The sequence below is a fragment of the Lycorma delicatula genome, chromosome 13 (assembly GCF_047948215.1).
Source record: "Lycorma delicatula isolate Av1 chromosome 13, ASM4794821v1, whole genome shotgun sequence".
NCBI lineage: Eukaryota > Metazoa > Arthropoda > Insecta > Hemiptera > Fulgoridae > Lycorma > Lycorma delicatula.
The window spans coordinates 4612753-4631832 of NC_134467.1; the positions used below are offsets into that span (position 1 = coordinate 4612753).

The 19080-nt window shown below is 30.9% G+C and overlaps 2 protein-coding genes across 5 annotated transcripts in view; one reads left to right on the top strand and one right to left on the bottom strand.

Moving 5' to 3' along the window:
* Positions 1–50: 50 nt before the first annotated feature.
* Positions 51–13673, bottom strand: LOC142334094 (uncharacterized). Its single transcript, XM_075381787.1, has 5 exons — positions 13360–13673; positions 8784–8848; positions 7581–7785; positions 3772–3854; positions 51–1151 (listed from the first exon to the last, which is right to left on the bottom strand). Exons 1-5 carry the CDS (start codon positions 13423–13425, stop codon positions 536–538), a joined length of 1035 nt encoding a protein of 344 aa, XP_075237902.1. The 5' UTR covers positions 13426–13673; the 3' UTR covers positions 51–535.
* A 606-nt stretch (positions 13674–14279) lies between these two features.
* LOC142333642 (protein Loquacious-like) overlaps positions 14280–19080 on the top strand; it is a 61899-nt gene continuing 57098 nt past the window's right edge. For all 4 annotated transcript variants that reach the window (XM_075381007.1, XM_075381012.1, XM_075381008.1 and 1 more), the window contains exon 1: positions 14280–14424. In XM_075381007.1, coding sequence (XP_075237122.1) covers positions 14413–14424 — 12 coding nt within the window. In that variant the 5' untranslated portion in view covers positions 14280–14412. The remainder of the gene's footprint in view (positions 14425–19080) is intronic.

Genomic DNA, 19080 nt, shown 5'->3' on the forward strand with positions numbered 1-19080 from the left:
CCCATTAAAATGATCGAACGGGTTTATTTCTTTAAAATTAAAACCAATCATTTTTATTAGCTTTCTCATCTTTTATTAACCTCAAGAATCTTCTCAAATCCCAGCTTTTTACAAGTTATTTCATATTTCACGATTTTTACAAGTCGGTAGTAAATTAATATCAACATTTCATTTTTACACATTACCCTCATACACAGTCTGATCTATCTCATTTCTGAAGTACAATAGCACCTTAATTTCCAGACACCATTATTATAATAAAATAATAATAATAATAAAAAGTGTATTATATAATAAACTTATTTTTATTTATTTATCTCATTAAACAAAATATTACTACTACCACTACTATAATATAGTTATTACGACCATATGGTAATAATAATAGTAATCAAAATAATAATAAATTAAAAAAATTATAATAGCAATAATATGAAACATAATAATATGTTTTAATATTAAACAATATAATAATTACAGTACGTATATAATAGTTTTTTATAATAATAATAGTAATAATCAAATTATAAAAATGCTACCGCAATGTTCGGATATTAAACCCTTTCGTTCCATCTGGTCCACGCGGTTGTCTGATCGCTAAATTATGAGATATAGGTGAAGATATCATTATATTATTATACGTCATCGGTACTGGTGCTGCTAAATTAGTTGTTCCCATAGTAGATGATGATGATGATGATAAAACAGAAGGTGAAGAGCTATTAAACAAATGATTACTATGTAAATGATGATAATGTTGATTACTGTGACAAAGAAGACTATAACCGCTGCTACCGCCGCCGTATTGATTATTAATATTATTATTGATATACTGTCCACTAGTATTTACATAACTGTTATTACTACCGTTACTATTACAACCGTTATTCATAAAACTATTACACAGACCGCCACTATTATTAACACTGACACTACTAGACGTAATCGCCATCGCAGATTGTAACTGTTGATGCTGCGAATACGGTGGCGGTGTCATCATAACCGTAGTCATCATATTATTTGTTTTTGATGTCAAAGTGTTATTTATTATTGTCATAGTCGATGATGGTGTAACTGATGATGTTGAATGATTAATTTGTTGTTCAAACAGCTCTGGGACGGATTCCATTTTATTTTGTATCCTGCATATTCTGAAAAACAAGAAGAAAATAACATTTTTTTAAATTTCGCTACATTTATTACAACCATATAAGCTTGTGATTGGGCTGAAAAATTTTCACATGATATATGATTCTGGGCTGAGCAAGGTCAAGCGTTTTCTTCAACAAACCTTGAGCCTATTCAAAGGTGGATTATTTATTACAAATTTGTGTTCTATTAGATTAAAGTACGAAGTCCAAATTTTTTTTACCTCTTCGTATAACTCAATATAAACAACATTTACTCATTTACAGCTCTGCAAATAGCTTTCATCAACAGAAGTATAACTTAAGGTTTAATTTCATAGATTATATAAATACAAAAATTCAATTGTTTGCAAACAACATAGACAATGCATTTAGGAATGTTTAGCGATAACAACACTCTGAACTAAACACATTTTTGACTTTGTGGGAAAGAAGTTGTAAACTTTTGGTATTTAAGGCCAAACCAGCGAGTGTCCTTTCAAAATGCTTCCAGTTTCTGAAAACTGTTCACACCACTTATATAGGCTTTTTTCATTTGGAAGATTCCTACAATAGATTTACATATAATTTATTTGTAGAACGGTCACTCATTTTGTTATTTCTGGGAATCGATACTTGCACTGTGCTTTTTCTTGTGGTAATCCCACTGTACTGAAGCCCAAGGCTTGTGTAACAGTCTTAATCCAGATGTTATCTGACAGAGAAACTAAAACTCAATTGTTATCGCTTCAACATTATGCATAAAACACTACTGAGTTCTGTAAAATAAAAACTATATTATTTCTTGACACCCAGTTCTTTTTTGTACACCCGGTACTTGAGGCATATATTTAAATGTAAGCTATTTAAACTTATTCAGAGATTCATTTAGAATAACTGAATATGGTTTTGCAATTATCAAGCAGCAAAAATTGTTAAAATTTCTGTTGAATCATATTTCTGTATTTATGTACATGTGTGTGTGTGTGTATGTGTGTGTGCGCACGCAAACTTTTTTAAGTATATTTATCTATCATATATTAGGCTTTCTTTTGTGGTAGGGGTGGTTTTAGCATAATGTCTTAAATAAGAACATTGATGAAAAAAATAAATCTTGTTGGAAATATTTTATGTGAATTTTTAGTTTTTGTGAAATTTAAGACTTTGAATCAATCATTACAATTTCTTTATTTTAATAAATTCTAAATTTTTTTATGCTTTTTCACTATTCATTATGCTAACCAATTTTTTTTCTTTTCAAGTTGAAGAGATGTAAAAATGGTTGTGTTGTCATATTCATTCTTTGGTTCAGAAATGGCTTCACGAGACAAAGCAATATACTCTCCATGCTTTTAGACAAACGTTCTTTTTATTAAGTTTGGGATGATATTACAGACTTATTTATGTCAACCGCATCCACAATTTTGAAAATGCATTTATATGGTTTGTTGGGCAAGCAAAAAAAGATGCAAGTACATCCAGATGTGGATTTACTTGAATCTTTTTTTGCTTGGAAATAATTGTTCAACTATTACATTTTCACCTAAGAGATAACAGTAAATATAATTTTCCACAAGTTTATCCCAAATCTCCAAGATAAGAACAAACTCTATGAGCTATCAGACAGAAAAATGAAGAAATCTCAGTAACTCCTAGAATTTGCCCCCTTGATGAAGATCGGCCCCCAAGAATGTGACCAAAGACCAGATACAGAGATACTTCTCATACATAAAGCACTTTAACGATATATTACAGTGATCATTACATCCAATTACTTGAGTAATTATCACTTTGTTTTTTAACCATTTGATTCTGTGTATTTCTTCGAAAGATGAAGGCTTGATAGTTAAAAAGTAGACGGGAGATACTGATGATGGAATCATCATTTAGTGGTAAGCATTATAGGATCTCCTATTTCCTTTAAGACATTTACAACCTTCCTTTCAGACAACATTGAGTTGGTATCTAAGACTTGCCACTCGGTTCTGTTTTTGGCAAACATGTATACCTGTAATGGAATTTAACTGGACTTGGTGATATAGTTGAAAAAAAAGTTGAGAAAACACAGCAGTCATGTTCTCTTTAGTTACAATTTATCACTTTATTTATTTTACATCTGAATTCTCCAAAAAAAGTGAAAAACTTGAATTAGAAAGACCAAACTGATGCGACAATTGAAAATGTCAATCAGGTCCATCATGTTTCTAAAGAACATGAACAGACTGATAGATAGATAAATAACATGAAACTAAGTTCATTATTTCTCTCTCTTAAAGAAATAGGTGAAATACAACAATACAGTATTAAACACAAAAATTTATCACTGTAAAATTGAGGTTATAAAAAAATTTCCATCAAAATAACGAAACTTGAAAAATTTCAATAAATTGTTTAAAGGACAAAAACGTAGTCTGGAAAATGGGAAAAAGTGTAATTAAGTAAGTTCTATAAGAATGAAATGAGAGGTAGGGGTCATTTTGACCCCAATCACCATTTTAATTATTCTAGTGAATAGGATAATCCAGGTAGGGTTGAAAGGGGGAACTTGAAATAACTACTTACTACGCTGAACTTTCACTACATACACGTCAAATAAAAAAATAAAATAAAATTAGTAAGATAATACAAAAATTAGACGTGTTACTTTTCTAACAATGCTGGCCTTTCATCAGGACTCTGCGCTTCCCCAAGTATTCTTAGCCTAGCTTCAGCATATTCCATTTCTCGCTGAAAACAGAAAAAGTATTGTAAAAAAATAAATCCATAATTATAACAAATAAACATTGTAATACAAAAGTCATTCAATATTTAAAGAGACAAACGGCTGTAAAAAAAATTTTTATTTATTCAATGACAATGAAACTAAAGCTACATTTAAAAATAATTCCTAGCTTCATTCAAGTACATTAACTCTCAAAGGTTAATCTCAAAATTAACCTTTTGAGAGAAAACTGGGACGTTTCCTTCTTACTGCTGGCTTCACTTTACTTTATTTTTTACTAAGTTACAGTAGTACTTATTATTGTAATATTACTATTTATAGTGCAAAAAAAAATTGTTATCACATTACCAGCTGACATGTACATTTTGAATTTTTTCCTAATGACTAACCGAAGTTGGATTTTGACTCAAAATGATGAAACAGAGTTTCATCACAAATTATTATGCGATCAAAGATAGCATTAACTTTTTCTAAAACGTTTAAGTTCCATAAATATATAAATTTAGGTGTCTTTGTGCGAGTCAATTCTCTTGTGATCCACTTTGAACATGTTTTGTGGTAATTCAGTTTATCATGAAAATCAAATGTACAGTGCTGACACACTACAAACTTTTTGTTTCTCTCCTTCTGAAAAAAGATTAATGTGATTTTGCAAAGCATCATTAAAAATTTCCACTGGTCTTCCACTGCGATGAAAATCAGTGATATTTGTTCTGCTCAATTTAAAGCTGTTTGTTCCACTTATAAAAATTTGCACGGTTAATGTTTACCATTTTACATTCTGCAAGTGAATTCAGCTAGAATTACTCCATTAAATTCTCTTTTTGCATTTTCACATCCTACTGTTCTTCCATATACACATTTCAAGGGAAGCTGGAATTTTTAAATGGAAAATTTTTCAAGCGGCTGATATTTTCTGCTGAATAAACAGTTTCAGTTTATTCTACAATTAAATGGTTTTTCTGCAGTTGCCATTTATTTCTTAAATTATTGAGCAACCCTTCCTTGTATGCAAATAAATCAGAATGTGTACTTCTATATATGTAAGTTCACTTTAAACTCAAGAGCCACTGTTCGATCTGAATGGTTGGTTCTTTACTGAACATTTTTTAATGAAATTTGAAATTATCAAATGTACAGAAATGATTAAACAGAGAACACAAAGTCATCATGTAGTAATTATTTTAAAAATTGTAATCTGATTGCAATTTGGTCCATATGACTGATATTTAAATAAAATTCAATTTTATTGTAATTTTCAGTTGCATAATTTAAAAACACTATTTTATCATGATTTTTTTCACATGACGGGATTAACACCATTCTTCAAAAGGAATACAACCTTCTTATTGTATATTGTCAGCCTAATTCGTTAACTGTATAACTTATCTTTTTTTTTTTAGAAAATTGTTTTTTTATTCTACACAATAAGTAATTTTATTGTAAACACAATGGTAAAACTCCTAAGTCTCAATTTTGAACCGTTTTAAAGGTTTCATTTTTTTTTGTAAATAGCAACTTAACAGCAATATGTTTTGATAGGAAGAATATGTAGGAAAGATCAGTCGTGTATATTGTGCTTACAGTTAATATCAAGTTGTACATTGTACGTTGTCTTTTACTATTTTATTATTATTATCGATTTTTATGTTTTACATTTTTTTTTTAATCATGACTACAAAATAATACTTTCTTTTTTACATTTTTAGTTATGTTATGAAGATTAAGAATCTTAAATTATTTGTAGATAAACAGATGCATGCATTTTTCTATTACTAAAATAGATCAGAGTTGTCCACCATAGTGTAATTTGTTAATTATTTAAATGTTATGTCAGTTTTTTGCTGACTAAAACAATTTTAATGCTAAAATTAAATGGTTATGTTATTAAATTTTGTTGATAAAAAAGTAATCAAAGTACAGTACAACAGGAATTGAATCTTTTTTCTTCCAGAATTGTGTTTTTTCTATTCACAAATTTTTTCCCATTTGTTTTTTAATAAAAGGAAAATTTAATGTTGAGATAGTGTTATAAATTTCATTTTTACTTTTACAGACTACTATTTCAATTCAAAAAAATTATAGTTAGTTAAACAGTTGTTTTCTGAATGAGCCTGAAGAATTAAGACTAAAACACTGGTTAACGACTGCAAATTTTCAGGACATATTAAATAACGGCAAAATCTACTTATAACATAAATTTAATTTTAAATCAGTTTCACTTTTCAGGTTTCATTGCTTTACAATACTTAACTCAAAAGTACTAAGTAAACATAATAATAATATAGACAAGAACAAATAATATAGAACAAGAACAAGATTATGAAGGTATAGTATAAGACTTACATGTATGAAAAAAAAACCAGAAATAAAAGATAAAAAGCTACTCACACAAGATGAGCAGTTAGAAGGGCACAATTTAGACAAGATGAAAGAATCTGAACAGCTACCTATTGAAAATTAAATAAATGAACAGAGAAAGAACTCAACAAAGTGAAGCACGTAAACGATAATAAAAAAAAAAAATACTGAGAAAGGTTCTTAATATTCTGGTGAAAAAAAAAGAGTTAATAAACGTTGGAAGTGTGATGTACAAAATAATAAAAACAAATTAAACTAAGATGCGACTGCAAATGTAGCCAAAGAATAGAAAAATATTTATGAACTTTTGAAATACACTATGGAAAGGAAAGATATTATTAATCATTACCTCGACCTGAAAGGCAAAGAAGTGTGCTGTAAAACTATAAATTATGGGGCAAAGAATTCATTAGTAGTTTTTTAGACCAATGGATAAGGGGTCAAACTGTTAAGTCAATGAGGAAGGTGTGGTGTTTCTCTTCTTCAATGCATGGTAGAAAATGGACAACGAAACGCGTAAAATGTTTAGTGAACTCTTTAAAGAATTGTTAATGGAATCCAAAAAAAAATCACCAAATTATCTCACAATAAATTGCTATATGAGGATACCTGGAGTAATAGAAACAGTGAAATGAAATTTTCGTGTCAATTTTTTTAAGTCGGTTGAAATCAATGAATATAATGTATATCAGCATCTTTTGTTATTCGGCTAAAATATCTTATTACGCCTTCAGTCGGTTCAAATTGTCTATATATTGAATAAATAATATAACTCTATAAATTCTATATATTATATATTGAAATAAGTTATATTATGAATTAAAATAAATCCATACATGGTACATGCTCATCTGTTGTGAATGTGTTAAATAACTGATGAAGTCGGATCATTTCCCATGGTCTCCAAAATTTGTGTGCCACATAGCGCATTTTAATTTGCTCAAACTTATTCTATTTGGCAGCCACGGACAGTGTATATCCATTTTTAGTTAGTTAAAAATACAGAATACTAATAAAAAGAATACTAATGTGAACCACATCATCTACTTTTTTCCCATATATAATTTTATTACGAAACAAAAAATGATTTTCAATCATTTTTTACTGAACATCACCACTGAGTACGAAAACAATTTTGGAATTTGTTTTATAAAAAAAAACTTGCTGTTTAGCTCTTATAAAAAATAAATGCGCTCAGAATAACAAACTAAATGAAAATAAATAATTTATTAACCATTTTATGAAAATCAGTGTAGCTGTTATAAGTTACTTTTGCACAAAACAAAACAAAAAAATTGCATATTTCTTCCTACACATATGGCGTACATTAAATATTTATAAGCAAGGTGCAGTATTTAAAATAAACAAACCTGCTGAAGGGTTTTAATAGGATGTTTAGGTTTAACAGAATTATCGCCGTTCACGATGAATCCATCACCACCAGCATTGTGTGAATTATTAACAGATGGTCTTTTTAATATTTTAACTGTTGGTTCAGGAGGTACGTAATGTGTTCTTCCATCTTCAGCCAGAAAGACAACCGTATCAGGCTTACCACTACTGCTAATACCACTCCTGCCGATATAAAAAAAAATCAAAACAAGGCTAATCACAAAGAAATGAACACTAAGCAGTAATAAATTAATACCGACTGAACTTAAAATGTTTTTTTCACCTTCATTATCTTTAAAATTTTTAGCCACTTCATTTAAGATGATCTGGAATCAAATCAGCTGCACACAGCAAATCGGACAAAGGCAATTGGAAAAATTTCACTGGAAAATCTTCAATCATCCACACTATAATCCTGGCTTAATTGCTCCTAGCAATTATTTTTTTCTTCACGTTAAAAATGTAGTTTGAATCGCAAAGTTTTGAAGATGATGATGAAAGGTTGAAATGAAAAATAGCATTAATGCACGGTTTAAATCACTGGCAACAAAATTTTTCAAAGGGGGAATGAAAAAGCGTTGAAAAATGTTTTGAAATTGAAGTTAGCTACGTAAAAAGGTAGTAAATAAATGTAGTTTTTATGTGTAAGTAATGAAGTTTGTTTATATTTTTCAATTTTGTTTTTATTTCAAAACGGATCTTACTTTAAAAACACAGAATATGATATAAAATAAAGTAGTTTGTAATATTTTCAAATATAATAATCATTAATATGATGAAACCAAATTATTAAAAAATATTATAATAGTATATACAGAAATAAATTTAATTATATTAATGATGATAATAGAAAGAACATAATTAGAAATTATATAATACATTTGAACAAGAAGCATAAACAATATACATACATATATATCAAAATATTTACCGATCTAATTAATTAATTGACAATCAGCAAAGTATGAATCAGAATTACAGCTCTAAAAAAATTACTATCTTTCTTGTGGCTTCACCTAACATAAAAACGATCAAATGCCATAAAAAAAAATGGTCAAAAGAGATCTACAGATATAAAAGGGAATTGTAAACTCAACTAAATATAATATTTATTTTGTAATAGTTAATAAAAAAAAAAAAAAAAAAAAAAAAAAAAAACAATATAGCAGAAAAATAAATACCTCAGATCTTTTTGTATGGTTGTTGACATGGCGGCTTTCAAATTCTCAAATTTTTTATCCAAGACCTAAAAAATAAATAATATTACTATTAAATTAAACATTTTATTTTAATTGTTTTATTCACATCATGATTCTCAGGTAGTTGTAAAATTGCTAGTAAAATAGTTGTCACCCATAAAGCTAAATTTCTGGGCAAAATCTCTTTAGATGACAAATTCTCTAAGGATTGATTATCAATTTGATTTTATCTACAACAAAATCAAATGATATCATTTTTCTTTTAAGCACCTAAATTAAACACTAAGCTTGTCATCGATACAGAAAATCTATTACGTCTACATACACTCTCTTATAAATTGTTACCTCTTGGTCGTCCTCAAAAATTCTTTAATTTTTAATAATATGATGAAAAATAAGCTGTTTGATCATCACTTGACACCTGTTAATTATGAATCATGTAAACTGATATTCAGTAAATTAAAAATTTTAACTTATCCGTATGTTTATATTATTTGTAAATGTGAATTTAGCAATTTACTCTTAAAAAAATAATGATATTTACCTCCATCAAACCAGACAACTACTTTTATACAATTCAACACAATATTTCGGCTAAGAAAGGACTTTACTATACTTTGGTTGCCGTATTTAATAATTACCAAACCGTTTAATGCTCTGTTCAAGGTTTTCTCTTGATCCAAGAAAATGATGATGCAGTTCCTTTTCTTAAATTAACAAACCCAGATAAAAAAAAACCGTGCCTCGGTTTACATTTAAATACAGCATCAGATCTATGTGTTCATCAACAATGTTTTTGAGAAACCAATCACCATTTTGGTACATCTGTTTTCTTAAGTTGTCACACAGTTACTACACAATAAGTTTAAAATTTAAATAATGAAGAACCTTTCAAGATGAGTAATTTAAACCACTTTATTGTGATAAATGATACAAAGACCAGCAAATACTCTTAATTTCAGCTAATGATTCAAGTTCTAAAAAACATTTACATTTTGTGTTAACCTTTATCTTCAATCAACTTATGATTCTGTAAAGCTTATAAATTCTCTTCATAATTCTTATTTTTACATAACATGTTTTAAACATGTTATGTAAAAATATATATGTTATGTTATATTATATAAAGTTTAATTATATAATATATACTTCTAAGCTTTATATACTCTTTAATAACCTTCTATCTGTTACAAAGTACAGGTATGCAATGAAGCACTAACTGCAGTTCTTAAATTGCTAGAGTAATCACAAAAACATTTGTGCTGAACTGGATAAAGTGAAGCTTATTTTTATCAGTAAGTAAAATTCTAGTTTCTTACTTTTATTTACTTATTTTACTTAATTATTTACTATATAATTAATTAATTCTACTGTACTTGATTTTTTTGATTTTTAATTCAATTCATTTTTTAACTTTATAATCACTTCTCTCTCATTTATTTGCTATCATCACTATGTTATGAGTGATTATTTTGTTTTTATTTTTTGAAATCTTTCCTTAAGAAGGAAGAAAAATTTGGCCTAACAGTTGATACAAATTTGCCTTCAATATGGGGCAAAAGTACATAAAAATAAACATAGTCATAAATATGACAAAGCAAGCCCAAGAATTTATAGCAAAGAGTTCTTAATAAAATCACTAATGGGCTGGTATGATAATTTTAATAGGAATATTAAAAAAATGATAATATACAATATTATTTTCCTGGGGTGGATAACAACATGGTACTTCAGTACCTTCACTTATGTCAGCCAACGAGGCAATTGCTTTGCTCAGGCGCTCCTGAATTGTTCGAGCTGGTTGCAGTTGTGCTTTCCAGTTCACAGTTTGCAGTGGAGGCATGACCATGTTCTGTTTTTGTCTACACTGAACAGAGTGCGAATGAGGAGTCCTATCCCTCCTCCCAGTTGTGGAGCCAGGTTGAGAATGTGGACAAGCTGTGCCAAAGTCTTGTGCCGCATCAGTCACTTTAGCCCTTGGCAGGGATTATACTTTAGGTAAGGATATCTGAGCACTTACTGGTATGTGTGAGCCCTAGGATGTAGGTATCATGGGTCAGGCAGTATCTGACACCCCAACCTGGGTTAAATTTGTGGGAAAAGGCTGACTGGGGGAACCCACCAGGCAAGATCAATGACCCTAAGGACACACCCAACCATTACTCCACCTGCACCTTGTGACATATAGAAGTTAAGAAGACAAAGCAAACCAAGTTTCAACTGAAAAATAATAGAACAATTCCAAAATATTTGGTGATTAACTAAAAGAAGGGAGGGAGTTTCTTGAAAGTCAGTGCTTTAGTGTTAGTTTCAGGTATCATGGAAGCTACTGGGGACCAGTAAAACAAACAAGGAAGACTGCTTGGACTGTTTTTTGAAACTGACTGATGTACAGTCGTCATGGCTACTCAAAGTTAAGAAGATCAGAGTCTTGGACAGTGAGGTTACACCCCCATAGTACCGTGAATTTCTCAAATTGTGTAGCGAAGTGCAGAGATTTGTTAAACTGCACAGAAAAAAAAATCATAGAGGAACTTCATGAGCAAGTTGTTGTTGCGTGTCGTTTACTAAGTACATGACATAATGGGAAAGTTCTATCCTCTAAGTTGCACATGTAAACCTTCAATAAGCCGAAGTGTCCAGAGAAGGTAAAAGCTGGATTTTCACAGGTTGGAGATACATCCATTTATCCAAACTCCTTTGTGCTGCTATGGATGTCAACAATTCAAACTCACAGTAGCACACTGTACAAGGAAGCAAATCTGTGTATGTGGTGATCTATTACATCCTGATGACCAGTGCAGGGATCCACCTATCTGTGTTAATTGTCATTGGCATCATTCTGCAAGATCTAGGAATTTTTCAATCTACAAAGAAGAAGTAGCTTTAAAATAGATCAAGACTACAAAAAGTCAGTTACTTTGAAGCCAGGAAAACTACTTTGCAGAAGGCCAAAGATTCCATCATAAGCAACAGTTGCTATTGCTCCTGTAGCTATAGCTTCCTTTAAATCGGAGGACATGCTGTCACAATTGGCACCAGCATTAACTAAAACTGTAACTTATCATCAATGACAAATTGAAAAGTCAACTATCAGAAGAAAACAATTTAAAATTGAAACAGAAGAAAGCAGATGTTTCCAAATCTAAGAGTTCTGTACAACAGTAATGAGCCTTCAACCAGTCGTATGAAAAGCGAAAATTAGGTTAACAGAAAAGAAGCCCAATGCTAAATAAATCAATGCAGGCATAAAAAAAATTATAATTAAATATTAAAATAAAATCAAGTCAAAATGGAAAAAATGGCCATTCAAGTAACAGAAGCCATAAATTAATCTACTAGAAAAACAGCACTTTGAAAATAAATACAAATCTAACCAAATTGTTCTTATAATGGTAAAGCAAAATATATGTATGTTTACTGAAAATTGTACAAAAAAGTAATTTTTACTAATATTAAAAACAAATAAGTTACAATTCTACTAGAAAATTATTTTTCTTCAAAACAAAATAATATAAGGATGTATAGTGATACATGGATTCAAGCATCAGCTAATACATATCTTAATTTTAAGATATTTAGGTAGGTTTTAAAGCAACTTTTTGTTGTAGCATCAACAACATTTGAGAATTAGTAACCTTCATTTCTCAGATATATCTTCATTTAAACAAAGAAATTATTAAAAAATATTAATAAAGGAAAAATAATAAATCATTCTGCACAAAAAAGGAGAAAATGATATCTACAGTACTCCTATCATTGAATACATTTTTATGAAATCGTGAATATAAAAAAAAACAATCACAATAATAAAGCAGATAACCACATTTCAAAATAAAAGGTAATAGAATTTACAATTAAATGGTTGTGTTAAATTACAAAAAAGGAAAATATAACCAACATTTTCTTTACTATATACATTTAACATTTAAGTTTTTTGAATGTTAGCTACATTATTTACAACTAACTTTAGTATTTTATAAAAATTTGTCCTGAAATTATGAATACACGAAATCGGGATAGTAAAATCATTTTCGAAAACAAACATTGTACAGTAATACGTAATTAAAATTGTATACTGAAATACAGCACAGAGGTTACTCTACAAATTTCTTACACTCATTCATTTCATTTAGGAAAAGGCATATTATAACACTTCGTCTATTAAAGTGTATTTATTACATTTAAGAAATGTAATAAATGTTGTTATTAGAAATATTTTACATAAATGTTTATGAAATAATTGTAACAGATATCGATAAAAATAACCTTACGTCCTAACCAAACTTTAAAACGTAATCACGTGAAGATAAATGAAAAGATAATTTGTTCAGTGGACTAATAAGACCAATAGATTTAGAAGAAATAGAATACCAGTTAAAATAAATTAAAAATCGTTAATAAATCACGTAATTACAATGAAAACCAGGTGTGATCCAAGGAAAACTGCACGTAAAATGAAAAATTAGTGTTAAGAAAAGGCCATGTTAATAAATATGTTTCAGACGATTTACAATTATTTTTCATGAAAATTAATAACAAAATAATACAACTATACCCCAGCATCTTCCATTTCTTCCCAACTTTCAAAATCGTCACATTCTTCTCCAGCCGCCATGTTCATGTATGTTATTGCATATATCAGTGAAGTGTATTTTGTGAATTAGAAAAGTACATGAATATTTGCCGAAACATAATGAAAAGCTCACAAAATAATTGTCCACATAAATTATACCGCACGAAAACAAGATACCATTAAATTCCTCTACTACCTCATTATAGAACACAAAAACTCAAACGAATTCATAAATATCGTCTCTTAACTTAGAAGTAAAAAATTATGTTCGACTACGTAGCTATGATTTTAAACAGTGCAATATTTTTGTGTAAAAATAAATTTAATAATGCACTTGTAATTAATTTATAGGTAATTTTTTTCTAATAAGAATATTGTAGTTGTCAATTTTACATTTTTCTTTGGCCTCAATATATTCTTAAAAAAAATGTACTTTGTTATTCATGATTTCAACACTAGAAAATTTTGTAAAAATGTGTTTGTCTGGATTTACTGTTATGCTTTTAAAATAACAACATTGAGATTTCGTTATGAACCCGTGTTTTGAGTTTGTTCTTATACATTGGGAAGAAAAAGCATGGTAATTCAACAAAGGTATCATAGATTTATTTCTTGATTTTTGTTGTTTTACTATACGTTTTATTAAAATGTACTTAACTTTATTAAGTGTGGCGAATTAAAAAAAAATTTCACCCCTGGAAGTTAATTTTTGTTTAATATATATTATTATATAATGTAATATAATATATATATTATCATATATTATTCCCGAATTTTATTTATTTTATTATTATATTCCAATATTCAGAAGTAAGTTAAAAGAAATTTTACCATCAAGCAGAATGTAAATGTAAATTAAAAAAAAAATATTTCTATTTAATGTATGATATACCAAAATAATCTGTGCTGTCATACATCCATTTGAAAATCATCGCGGTCGCCATTTATACAATTGAAGTAACACTGGTGTGGTTGATTAGTCTGCTGCGTTCCCGGCGTTTTTCTCTTCGGGCATTTTGTGTAGTTTGTGACCTTATGGCCAATGCAGTAAGTTTGTATTTTATAGATTGATCATTATTTGGGTAAATTTTTTGTTATTTTAATTACATTTTGTGCACTAATTGTGTTTTGTTCATTAATTCGAAAGGTACAGTCGTTTCTTTATCGTGTAATTTTTTCGGCTTAACTAGGTTAAAATTGATTTATTCTTATAAAATCCCTTTTCAGTTTAAACGAAGTTTGCTAGTGTTTTTAAATTTTTTACTTACCAGTTTCTACAAAAATATTTTGCGAATTTGTTTACGTAGTTGTATATTCGAACATAACTTAAATGCGAAAAATAATTAATCGTTTATAGTTGGAGTACTTACAGCTTCTCTTACATGCTAAATAACGAACCTCAACTACAAACGAATCTGGAAATGACAAACTCTCTGATTAATTTATGCTCAGTAAAGTTAATCGACAAAATTTTGCGTAACCTATTAACACAGTCCATGTTACTTTGTCAGTGTTTTGTTAGAATTTTTGTAGGTTGAAATCTGTTTTCCGTAAAGCCACAGGCAAGACGGCGACAGCGTTTTCAGGTTATTGTAACTGTAATTTTCATCAAATTCATAATTATTATGAGGTAGTTTGCTCCTAGGTTGATGTACAACATTTTTTTATTGGCAGTATTATCTTAAAATATTGACAATAATTATTAATTTAGTAACAATTTATCTTAAATTTACTATATGAATCGGTGCGGTGCTACTCCATAGATAAAAAAAGGAACTGTCTCTGTGCTTGAATGAATCGAAGGAAACTGTGTAAAGCCTTGAGCGTTAAAAGAAAAATTGTTAAAACCCATATTAATAATTTAAAATTTTTTTTTTTTTTTTGTCTTCAGTCATTTGACTGGTTTGATGCAGCTCTCCAAGATTCCCTATCTAGTGCTAGTCGTTTCATTTCAGTATACCCTCTACATCCTACATCCCCAACAATTTGTTTTACATACTCCAAACGTGGCCTGCCTACACAATTTATTCCTTCTACCTGTCCTTCCAATATTAAAGCGACTATTCCAGGATGCCTTAGTATGTGGCCTATAAGTCTGTCTCTTCTTTTAACTATATTTTTCCAAATGCTACTTTCTTCATCTATTTGCCGCAATACCTCTTCATTTGTCACTTTATCCACCCATCTGATTTTTATCATTCTCCTATAGCACCACATTTCAAAAGCTTCTAATCTTTTCTTCTCAGATACTCCGATTGTCCAAGTTTCACTTCCATATAAAGCGACACTCCAAACATACACTTTCATTTTTAAAATAAGTATGGCATAATGAAAGTTATTTGATCACACATTTGTGCATACAGTGATGCAAAAAATTAATAATTTTTTTATGTTATAAAACTTATCTTTTTGTAAAAGAAATTTTTTTTAAATAAATTGTTGGGAAGATCTTCTAAATGGGTTGGTAATTTAGTAATAAAACTAGAAACTAAAGAATAATAAGGCCCTTTTTCACAAGCCAAAGTATATTGTACAAAACGTTTATATTGTCAAGTTTCATAAAGTGAATATTCTTATTTTTTAAGATCGATTGATTTTAGTGAGGGTTGCATGTTTATAAATATAGTATGTGAAAGGATAAGTTAAAATTAAGTAAATTTTTCTTTATATAAATATTAATTTTGGGAGCCTACCTATGGATCTGACCACCCAGTTTTGCATCTAGAAAAAAACTTGTACTGACATAATTTTGAGAGGCTGAAAGATATTATTTTTCAGAATATTCGTGGACATAGTAATATTTAATAATGATGATAACGTTAGCATTTTATCAAGATATTCGAAACAAAGCAGTACATTTTAATTTGGTTGCTAATGAAATGCAACTTGTTCATTCCACAAGCATTTGAGTTGAAAAAGTTGAGTTTCACTTTCTTTTTTGAAAGATTCATTTGAAACAGCTGTTAAAAGCACAAAATACAGTTTATCTTACTTTTACATAGCCTTGTTAATTTTTAATTACCAGGAAGTTATGAAACGCCGGTAATAGTGTTCAGTAAACAAAAAATTTACTTTTCAGTTATAATTTAATATTCTAACCTCAAACATAATTAGAACATCCACTGTCCTCGGTTACCTTCTTCATGTACTCCAATGTTTTTCTTTTTCCACAGTTTATTACCTTCTACAAATATCTCAATCATAAAATTAGCTGTATCTGGACAGCTTAATAGATGTCTTTAAATGTAATTCACCTCTTTTTAAAACATTCTTCAAAACTTTTCTTCTCTCCTATTAAGTCATCTTCATTTCAAATTTTTATGTTTTTATCATATAGCTAAGACTGTTGTTTTCTGTTAAAGTTTTTACTATTGTTTATTTTTCCCAACCGTAAAATGTTACACTTACCACAGTAATTTTTAAGAAGTTCTTTCCAATTTAAAATTTATTATTTGCAGATTTTTTCTGCATGAAAACTCTCATTGCTTGAGTTACTTTTTTTAATTTTACTCCCTAAATAGTAAAATTCTGCAACTTTTAGTATGTATTATATTAATTTATCTTTGTCTTTGCTGTTTTCCTTTCTGTTGTTTATCATTGCCTATGTTTTATCTTTTTCTTTTTATCAAATTAAATTTGATAAGCTAAGCGCTCAGCCGTGGGCCTATCCGCCCCTGCACCCTTCGACGTTCATTTCCTGGCGGGACTATTAATAAATATGTAGCTTATCCATCGCCTTAACATAGTTCTCAACCGCTTTCCATTCTTTAACTCCTTTTACCGTTACGCTTTGTGTGTTCTTTGAACGGAACTTGCCTTCCAAGCCTAACATATTTAACATCTCCCTGCGTTCTTCATCAAACCTCGGGCAAGAGAAATTCACGTGGGCAGGAATTTCTTCCTCATCGCAGTCAGGGCAGCGATCCGTGTGGTTCAGACCGTATTTATACAGATACGCCCTGAAATCGCCATGACCCGCCAGGAACTGTTAAGCTGTATCCCAGCGAGCCGTGGGTCCTCCTACACCAACTCCCGATATCGCTTATAAGGCGATATCAGTCCCGCCGTTCCTTCCGAATCTCCATTCTGTTAGCTGGGATGTTATACGCTTTTTGTCTCGTTAATGGCAGGGCCTCTTCTTCTGCAAAATAACCAAATCTATCGGCGTTGCACCCGCCACGACTTCAGCTGCCTCCTTAGAGACTGTTCTATACGCTGCTATGATTCGCAGACAACATCGTTTATGAACCGACTCTAGAATTTCACGATATTTTGCAAATCTCGTTGCATCAGCCCAAAGCTCCACACCGTACAGCGTTGTAGCATACGTCACTCTCGCAAAAAATTAATATTTTCCTATGTATAGTCGGTCCACCAGTATTAAATAGGAAGCTATTAATCTTGCAGTCCTCTCGGCTGTATTAGCTATCTGTACTGCATGTGTGCCAAATCTTAACCCAATATATCATATGCCGAGGTGATTTATTGCTGGCCTCTACACTATTCTCCTATCCTTTAATGTTACTTTGAGAATCGGTCTCTTCGTAGCCACGCCGATCGCTACCACCTCCGTCTTATCTGGAGCTAGTGTAAATCCCCTCTCCGCATCTAATCTTTTATTATTGTGTATGCTTCTCGTATTTTGTCGATGTCCTCTCTCTTTGTATTCGTCTTGGCCACCAAGGCGAGGTCGTCGGCATAACCAATTATCGTTATATCCTGCAGAAGGGCAACTCGAAAAACGCCATCGTAACTCATGTTCCAGGAGTCGGTCCAGGTACCGACCCTGAGGCGCTCTTCTATGAAGGTTCCGCAGAACTGTTTCTCGTGATACCCGACACAGGCCTGCGTCCCGATAAGTAGGAACGAACCGTTCATCGCAAATGCAAAGGCACTTCGTGTTCCTCCAAGGCCTGCATTATGACGACGTGTGAGTGAAGAGTGACGAGGGCAGGAATTCTGATGGACATCCTGAGTAACAGCCTTAAGATCCTCTTTATCAGTATGTTGTAAGACCCGCCCCGTGGATCCATTTCTGCTTCCGAAATTAGTTTCTTCCCAGACCTCTTCTTAACATCTCGGATGCGTCTAACAAGATCCTTCTTGAATTCACGATATCTATCTGTAAGGATGTCTAAGGGCAGGAAGGTATTCCCTCGTCATGCATCTCCTAGCCCTGTGGCAGGCCTTCTCTTTTCCGCGATTTCAGGGGTCCATCAGTATACCGGCTGGTGGCCCTTTCTGGAATACCTTCGCGGTAGACTGGCACACACCGCCTAAATTGAACCCACTAAACGAGATGCCTTCTCCTCCACTGTGCGCCCTTCGCTTACTGTTCTGAGATCAAGCGCCTGTGTAAAAGCATCAGGATCCAGGTTTTTGGTGCTCCAACCGTTGAATGTTGGAGGGCCTTCCCCATCAGATTCTTCCTCCAATATTATCGTTATGACCGGCTGGTGGTCACTATCAGAGAGGCCCTCTCACGCCTGCCAATCGCCAGTACGCGTGGTCAGTTCCACGCGTTTATTCAAAGTCACAAACGTTATGTCAACAATAAATCCTGTTGCACCCCGCCTGAATGTAAAAACATCTCCACTGTTCAGACAGATAAGGTCCAGCGTCGCAGCTGTTTCCATTAATATTATTCCATGATTGTCGGTCCTAACAGATCCCCAATGCATGGACCACGCGTTGAAATCTCCC